At 40.8% G+C, this 9553-nt stretch overlaps 1 protein-coding gene across 1 annotated transcript; it reads right to left on the bottom strand.

Moving 5' to 3' along the window:
- Window positions 1-336: 336 nt before the first annotated feature.
- LOC104927203 (histone H2A.Z) lies at window positions 337-2252 on the bottom strand. Its single transcript, XM_019255659.2, has 5 exons — window positions 2093-2252; window positions 1733-1810; window positions 1477-1590; window positions 1241-1370; window positions 337-1003 (listed from the first exon to the last, which is right to left on the bottom strand). The coding sequence occupies exons 1-5, from the start codon at window positions 2093-2095 to the stop codon at window positions 942-944; spliced, it is 387 nt and encodes a 128-aa protein (XP_019111204.1). The 5' UTR covers window positions 2096-2252; the 3' UTR covers window positions 337-941.
- Between the last annotated feature and the right edge of the window lie 7301 nt (window positions 2253-9553).

Genomic DNA, 9553 nt, shown 5'->3' with positions numbered 1-9553 from the left:
CCCCCCCCATAGCTGCTCAACATTTATGTCCTCTAAAATGTTCAGTTTAAAATTTGTATTTTTTAGAATAATGCTAACAAAACTTAATTACCTAAATACTCCTAAACATCCTTAACAACCTTCAGTTTTATAATTAAGCTTAATTTGTGCCATCACTATATTTATTTAATATACACAGTAAATACTAAGTTGATTTGGTGTGCTTGTGTTGATAAAGTACTCGTACGCCTCCAGACTGGTCATGCTTCACATCTTTAACTGTTCAACCATCTCACCTTGAATTCCAGAAATGCAGTCAGACTGCCTTCATGCAATAAGCCATCCATACACAATATGCAAAATGTTCTGACTGTGCCAGTCCAGTCTTTATTCAGGAATCCAAAAGTGACTACAGGCTTTCCCCCCCCCAGATCGTGTCAGTCCAGTGGTAAACAGATAGAAAACATGCTTTACAGTTCATGCACCCACATGAGGCTGAAACAGTTTCCATGCTCGAGCTGGTTCTAAGCATGCCATGACTATCCACATGCAAACCGCTTGTCTTGTTGACTGGAGGTGGATTCTTTTGAACTGGGATGATTCAGACAAATAAAGCCATAAAATAAATTTACACCATCCACATTGGAGTAGTCAACCGAACACCTGGTGTAGAAATGAGAACAGAACCGAAGCCCATGAGAATGCAGGAACTGAAAGAACAAACTGCAAATGCCCAATAAGAGCTTTATTAAAACACCACTTTAAACATGGGAACGCCACAAAAGCAAGTTTCAACACAAAAACTGCAGCACTGGAAAACAAAAAATTGAGCTTCTCTGAAGCCACTTTTTAAAAAATACCCCAGGGTGAGTAAATGCAAGCTCAATACAAATCAAATCCTAAAAGGTGTTCTAATCTAAAGACATTGAACCACATGATGCAAACTTCCGGAGGACGGCAGGTTATACGGTCTTCTGCTGGCCCTTCTTTCCGATCAGAGACTTGTGGATGTGAGGGATCACACCTGGAAACAAAGAAAAATGGGACAGCCGTTAATTGCGCATACAACAACAAACCACCACACGAGAGGCTGCAACTTACAGAAGCCAGATTTAGTAAGTACAGCACACAATTATTAAAATATTGTAAATTAAATACTTGACTTTGTCAAAATAAATTCAGGATACTGATACATGTTTTATAATTGCAAATTGATAATGATCAATAATATTATGAATTATACATTGGACTGTTTTCTTACCTCCACCAGCGATCGTGGCCTTGATGAGTGAATCCAGCTCCTCGTCTCCTCTGATGGCCAGCTGCAAGTGGCGCGGGGTGATACGCTTCACTTTAAGATCTTTGGACGCATTTCCTGCCAGCTCCAGCACCTGAAACAAACCGGTCCGTTACACACATTTACATAGGCCAGGGTGCAGCCCGCCTCCGGAGCCGATGTGTGTCGATAATGTGGAGGATAAACGACGTTAACGTTACCTCGGCCGTAAGGTATTCGAGAATAGCCGCGCTGTAGACGGCCGCGGTCGCTCCCACTCTGCCGTGGCTGGTGGTTCTGGACTTGAGGTGTCTGTGGATACGACCCACCGGGAACTGCGGGCAGATAAACAAAGGGGGGGTTCAGTGGCCTGTCGGTGAGAGACGGCCGCCAGCTGAACAACGATCAGGCTCTGCGGCGACGTTAGCATGTGTTAGCACAGCCGAAAGAGAAATGAATGAGCGTGAACGGACAGACCTGCAGCCCTGCTCTCTGCGAGCGCGAAATAGCTTTCGTCTTGGTCTTCCCGGAGTCTTTGCCCGCTTTACCGCCAGCCTGGAAAACACGAACATTGTTAGTGAGTTTACAGGCGCCAAACTGTATCTCTCTGAAGAATAACACTGGCTAACGCTGGGCAGTTTCACCGCCCCTCTCAGCGTTATGTGACCACTGCTTTCGCAATGCTAGCCCGCTAAGCTACTACAACAGCTAACGCTAGCGGCTAACCGCTGGCTCTCCGCTCAAACGCATTAGCGGCTGCTGAACGTTTATTGCCAGCAAACCGCCACAACGCACAGTTCACTGTGCTAATGCGGCGCCAGCGCTTCAAACACTCACCATATTTAAAATCTACAAATAAATTTCTGACGCTGCACAAATCGAGTTTCTCGGAGCCGAGCACCGACTGTCGGTTTGAACTACAACCTCCGCCTTCGATTGTCCCCAAAATATAGCCAACGTTTATCCGGGTAACTGGAGAGCAGAGCCGGCCAATCAGATGTCGCCATACGTTTCCTGCCGTGGCGTTCAGCCAATAAACGAAAAATACCTCACTTTGCGGGAAAAATGGTAAATTTCGTTGAAAGTAATGATGGGTAATGTAGTTCTGACTTTCAGAGAGTTTATCCCTATTGTCCCCTCCACTGTAAAAAGAAGAATTTAGTATTTTAAACAGATAATGTATTAATATTAAACTGGAAATGAAAAAAAATACATAAAATGTGAAGTTGTTATGTCATCGGGTCAAGGTAATATGTTGACATAAATTGATAAAATAAAAATGATCTACATTTTTTTGTTTGAAAACAAAACCTTTCATTTATCATTATACGAGCAGGAAAAACATATATTAAATTATGATAATATTAAAATGACGTCAACAGGGTGTCCATTTCAACACACTGTCCAAAAACGGAAATACAATTTTTAAAACACTTTACAAGAGCAAAAAAGCAACATACATACACGAAAACAAATACCAGGCCCATGCCACACAGCCAACCCACAGTGAGCTGGCCAACCACGACATATCTTCGGTCAGGCCTCTGCCCTGCATTGCTCTAGGCTTTATTCTTTCTATATATTTGTTCTGTAGTGTTCCTTTATTTTTGTGAGCTTGTTTGTTGACATTAACCAGTTCCATTTCTAAGTTAACATTAGCTAGCACTGCAACCTGTTCACCCATAAGTAATAATGCGTGATTAAAGCATGGAATGAATGTCACATTAGACACATCTAATTTCATTCACAGTATCAGTTTATTGCCGTGTTGTGGTTTCTTACTGTGGCCACATGAGGGCAGTGAATGCTCATGATTCTCTGAGTACACTGAGAGCAGTCATCAACTCTTCACTGAGCTCTGAGCACAAGTTATAGAGTCTAGTCTGTAAAGTTTGACATGCAGGAAATCTCAGTGTTGCTCAATCCAGTATAATTAAGTTTTAATTCTGGAATTAGATTATCAGTACTTACAATAAAGACTTGTGACTCCTGTGCTGTGTTCCAGGACTAGACTCAGCTCTTCTGGCGCCCAAGCAGACTGAAAATGTGAACATACACTTGATGTTACTTTGTAACACTAAATGTCACTTCAACTCACGATTGGTGCTTTGTATGCTGTATGAAACAAGCCACACATACTCATATACCTGATCCACCATGTTTTTGTGCTTTGTTTTACTGGACCACAGAGCAATTAGATATGCTGTGAGAAAAGGAAATACATATCTGAGCCTCCCATCTGTTATAATATATTCATATCTGTCGTTGCATGATTTCCCACTTTCTAAATGATCCCCCTTTTCTATTGTTTGGATGGAATTTATGGAGACATACCATTAATGACATGCCATTATGTTTACTGTTGCACACTTTTGACTATTTTGAGATAATAGCCAACATGTCAACAGGTGAAATGAAGACCTGTCCCTTCATTGTTGTCCCCGAGGACTGAAACTCTTTCAACGTTCAAACATCTTAGCCTTTACATTTCTTATCCATGGAAGTCAACCCATGCACTAACCCTCATCTAATGGATTCATGTTTCATTTGTAGCTGAAAATGCCTTTTGGAATATAGATTCTTCCTCCTTTGTTGATCCAAAACCCTTTAAACAGTTGTACTTTTATATACTCAAGTCACTTTACCCCTTGTCTTTATGGGAGAGGCAGAAATGAGTGTATGAGTGTGTTATTGATTAGAGTGATTTATGAAAGTGATTAGTCTTATGATGGTCACATTTATAGCTTAGCTTGATGGCAGCAGCAGTCGCAGGAACAGTGGCAGCTAAGCAGTCGTGAAACCAGAGAGATTTCAGTCTCCTTTTCATCCTGTTTTACTGCAGCGTTAATGTGTAACAGGCTCCAGTCAGGGTGTGTGTGCGTTTGCGTGTGTGTGTTGGGGCTTGATAAGACAATCTGTGTGTGTGTGTGTGTTTGTGTGTGTGTGTGTGTGTGTGTGTGTGTTGGAGCTTGATAAGACAATCTTAGTGTGTGCGTGTGTATGTGAGTGTGTGTTGGGACAACATGCACAGCTGGTGGTGGGCTGGTCACGTCTAAATCTCATACCATTCATTCCCAGCCATACTCCCCTTTCAGCAGTCACTCACTCACTCTCTCCACTGACCTCTACCTTGCTCGCCTGTTTCTCCACTCCCTCTCTTCCACAGTCACTGTCAATCACCTCCTCAGTGTCTCCTACTTCTGTCACTGAGTGGCCTCTTTCTAGAAGTTTTGAAGTCTGTTTCCTTCACCGTCCCTCCGTCTGTCCCAGTTTCACCCTCAGTTCCTCCACTTTGTGGCCTTTCTTCCTTTAGCTCATGACTGAGAACTTGTCACAGGACGTTTGCTGGTTGAAAGTTTAAATTTGGAGAACAAGGGTGTTGTTTAGCTCAGTTGGTAGATCATTCGCCCCATGTACAAAGGCTTATTCCGCATGTCATTCCCCATCTCTCTCTTCCCACAGTCCTGTCTCTATGAAAAATAAAGCTTAAAATGGTCAAAAAAAATCTTTAAAAAAAAAGAGAACAAAATCTCACTGGTGTCAGTGAACCAGGAAGTAGAAGTGACACACACCACACCCAGAAATGTAACACCCCCTGATGTTCTGAAACGCCATATCTTGACCTCTGGGCTGCATTTGATACAGTGGGTCACTCTAAATATTGTTGAATATACAGGAAAATTGAAATCATATTTACAAAAACTTTTATGAGTTCAGGTCTAAACAATACAAATCTTTGTATGGTGTCCCACAGGGTTCAATTCTTGGTCCTGTTTTATTTCAAGTCAAATGCTTCTGTTAGGCCACAGTAATCACAATAAAAATATATAATATCATAATTATGCATATGATATTAAACTCTATATATGACTGGATGTCCCAGAATTGTATCTACGTTAAGTAAAAGTTTTAGGAATTTTAGGAATATAACATTTGTGTAAAAATTTAAGAATACAAATCATTGAATTTTTGTTACCTTAAAATGAGACTTCTACGGAGACAAACCAAACACTATTTTTAAATAGGGCATTTTGCATCTTTTGTGCATTTTGCAACCACTGTTATTTGTGCTTTGTACTTGAAACAGGCAACTATACTGTTACATGCCACTCAATCCTTTGCACTTGTCCTTTAATAGGGACATTATTTTAAGTATTCTGCAAACATAGGGAAACCATTAGTGCTCATCCTAACCTCTCTGTCAATTCAAACTTAAAAATCAAATCTGTTACAAAATGTCTATGATCATTTTACAATTTATTGGGAATTAGAAACCTCATGTCCACTCCTGACTTGAAAGAGCTAATATATACCTTCATTACAAGAAAGTTGCAATACTTTAATAATCTGTTTACTGTGTGAAAAAAATGCAGAAAGCTGCTGCAGGATCCTTACAAATAAGCTTATTTGTGTTTTAATTTATTCTTTTTAATATCAGCATTCAACCAGATTTGTATTTGTAATGTTTCATCTTTTATTCAGTCTTTTAAAGCTTCCCTTTAAATTCCATTTAAAGTTTGTAAAGCACCCTGAACCTCATGCATGAACTGTGCAATGGAAACACATTTGGTTCCCATTTTTAGTAAAAGGATCTTTAACAGTGGCATATAACAGCTACTTTGAAAGGCACTCGAAAAAGAAGTGAATCAGCTTTGTTAGCCACTTCAGAGGGCAGTTAATGCACACTGTTATCAAGGGAAGCTAATTAGAGTGAAAGCTTAATGTGTTTGATCAAGTCTTTTTTTCTCAAACCATTACACTTATTCACTTCCTTTCTGGGAGTTAGACAAAAAGATTGATATCAATCTAATATCTATGAGCTAAGTACAGAGTCAGGATGTGGTTAGCCTAGCTTAGCCTATAGACTGGCAGCATGGCAAACAGATTACATGGCTAACAGGTTTAAACATAGACTTGACAACATCTCAAAAGTTCAGAAACATAAATGTAAAAATAGGGGTTTGTAGGTTTAGGGAGAATATCACAATAAAACTATTTCTTGATAAATGCACTGCTACATTTATCTGTCCTAATTCTGACTGTAGGTCTTGTTTGACTTTAGACAAAGCCTGGGTAAGTTCTTAAAGACTTTCACCTTCTCACTCCATGTTCAGTTACTTCAAAGTCCAGTGGTGTTAAAACATGGTTCAATGTGGCTGAATCCGTGGAAGAGGGCCCTTGGTAGATATATAAGGCCTATTCTTATGTAACAAACATAATGATTCTCATTTACAGGTAATTATACACAAATAAAAACATAGTTATGAATGTAATATTCTGTAAATAGAGACCCTCAAATCTGGCACACTGGACAGACATGATGAGCTTCTCATCTCACTCCCAAAAAAAGTGGACAGCCATACTGTATTTTGAAAAATGCTGAAATATTTCTTTAAAGATCCCCTTATCTATTTATACATAAACATGTTTTCTTATACAAAAAGTTTCACCTAAATCTAAAGTTGAATGCTGGACTATGATTGGCTCCAAACTGGTTGTGATTGTCAGAACATCCTGCTGATACACATTCAGTATTGAACAGAGTGCAGATGATTGCAAAAACAACCAATCAGTTCTCAAATTTTCCAGTTGGCCCATCAAACGTCAGGGTCGACCTCTGCCACACACTCCTGCACTGGTCTAAATCAACTACTCTGCATGTTCTTCTTACACATGTGAAGGATATATACTTTAGTTTTAAGACTTTCTGTTATGATTTTAGTATGAGACTCCTTGAGAGTCGTGCTTCCACCTGAGAGGGTGAAGTGACAGGAAACCAACAATGTGTCTATAACCCATATGGGAGGATGGGAGAGGAAGAGAGGGAGTTCTCACAGGAAGAAGGGAGTGACAAAGAGCGTGAGAAACTGTGATGTCACTCCTCCTCTTGGGATTAAAAAAAAAAGGAAAAATGTTTGGTGGGAAAAATCTCCAGAGCTGTTCAACTGGAGACTTGATTACTGGGTCAGTGGTCTGCAAAAACAAGTAGACATCAGTTCTTTATGGTGTAATCAGCTCAATTAAATGATATCCGAGGTATGAGACAACATAGGCAGTGAACTGATTTATCGCTCTAATCCAAGTAAATACCAACCCACATTCTGCTCAACTGATAGTGTAAACTCATGACATCAGTCCAAAAGCATGTGGGTCAATGATGTGCATGAATATTCACACTCATTAGCAGGAGGCTTTAGTGTATGTCGCTGCTTCTTTTGTCACCAGCGCAGGATGATCATGCATGTGTGTGTATTCATGCTCGTCTCCCGACCTCTCGCCTCCTCTCATGTGTTTGTATTAAAACGAGATGATCCACATGGGGATGTCAGGTCACCGGCGCTGCCAAAGATACATGATTCATCATAGAAAAACAGCTAACAGTGTAAAGGCTCCACAAAGGGGCTCCTAGAAGCTGCCGTGTTCATTATACCCCCACAGTACGACAGCGTGGATGGAATGAACTGCTTAGTAAAGTCATTCTGAAAGCTGCACCAGAGGGCTCTGCTCGTACACTCATTAAAATCCATTGTCGAGAAATAGTTCCATTACGTAACTCCTAAAATCACAAATTAAATCAAGTTTAATTTGTTTTTACATTTCTGTCTGTGTACAGGTTTATCCAAAGAGATAAAATGTGTTCAACACCAAGCTTTAGAGGTGTATTTTTGAACTTGTTTCCCTGGCTTGTGGCTCATAAATGGTATCAAGCTGATTGCCAGTGGCATCTGCTCATTGAACAACATTGACACACTGTTTTTATGAGGCACACAGCAGTGACATACCACTATCCAAAGTGTCATACCACTAAGAATTGACATGTGACACATAAAACTAGGGTGGCACAGCGGTATCTGCCACTGAGCTCATAAACCCTAACAAGTCACACATAGCATAGGGATGATACAAAGTGCTATATGACAGTGGAACATGAGTGACATGCCATTTATGAATTCCATAAGCTGGTAGAGCAGCTTCCACACATGCCACTAGAACAAGAGAGACATACCACCAATCAATCTCTGCTCTGCTGCCGTAAAGACCTCTACAAAGCATGTCTTTAAAGCCTCTAACCCCCACCCGCACATCTGGGAGAGTAGAATAGAGTGAAAGCATCCTCGAAACTCATCAGCCATTGTCTGACAATGATTTAGTCTCTGGGGGGCCGCGGCCAGTCTTTTGGGGGGGGGCTTCCAGTGTAGACAGCGGATATCCAGGCCAAGACTTCTGCAGTCCAATTATGACCTCGTGAGAATGATGAGAAAGACAGAATTCTGCTAATCTCTACAAACAGATACCTACATATAAACGCAGATGGATTTTGAATGAATGTTTCTGATGGCAAAATTTTGAAACCTTCTTCTTCTATTCATATGCAGCTCTCTGTTTATAGAGATCTGGTTGAAAGCAACACGCGCTGCACCAATTTTCACACATTTTTCTAAAGAGATCATATAATTATATAAAGATTCTATACAGAGGGTGCTTTAATTCAGTGGGTTTGTGCCAGTGAGACTCATAGGCAGTTATTGTAATCAAGCAGCTCATTTAAAATCATAAAACCTCTTAGGACACGCTGATGCACTTTGCTGCAAACCTGTTTTCTTCCGTCCTAACAATTACGTCAAAATATATGCATGGGCTGATTTGTTAATTATTAATTTGCGTGATTAATATTCAGCATCTATGAAGATGACATGAAGCAAAAAGCATTCCATTTAGTGGCCCTTGTATTGTTCCTCCCTGCATTGTACAGGTCCAGAAAGAACAAAAACCCAAAACAGCAGACCAAGCAATATCACAACATCCCCACGGATGGGGGAGGTATCATGCTTTCAGTCTAATCTCACAGAAATACAGTGTGCAGGATATGTTAACCAGTGACTGTTAATGGTTTTTACAAGTGCCCGCGCGCACACACACACACACACACACACACACACACACACACACACTCAAAGGGCTAGCCCTGGGCGCAGCTGGGCGACTAGTCCGACAGGACTTTGACAGATGGTCCAATGGGACGCTGGAGAGGGAGGGAGGGAGGACACAAGAGCTACAGCGAAGGATGGATGGAGGATGGAGAGGAGGGGACAATGCTAATGGATGTAGAAGTGTGTGTGTGTGTGTGTGTGTGTGTGTGTGTAGTAGTAGGGGAGTCATCTGTTCCTGAAAGAATGGAAGAATAAGAATAAAGGTTATAAACCTCACGGGGACCGTGCAGTCCTGCTGACTCTACATTTGCACTTATATGGATGTTTAGACATGCGTGTGTGTGTGTGTGTGTGTGTGTGTGTGTGT

The sequence above is a fragment of the Larimichthys crocea genome, chromosome XIV (assembly GCF_000972845.2).
Source record: "Larimichthys crocea isolate SSNF chromosome XIV, L_crocea_2.0, whole genome shotgun sequence".
NCBI lineage: Eukaryota > Metazoa > Chordata > Actinopteri > Sciaenidae > Larimichthys > Larimichthys crocea.
The sequence above is the reverse complement of the archived record's forward strand: the minus strand, read 5'-3'. Positions and strand labels throughout refer to the sequence as shown.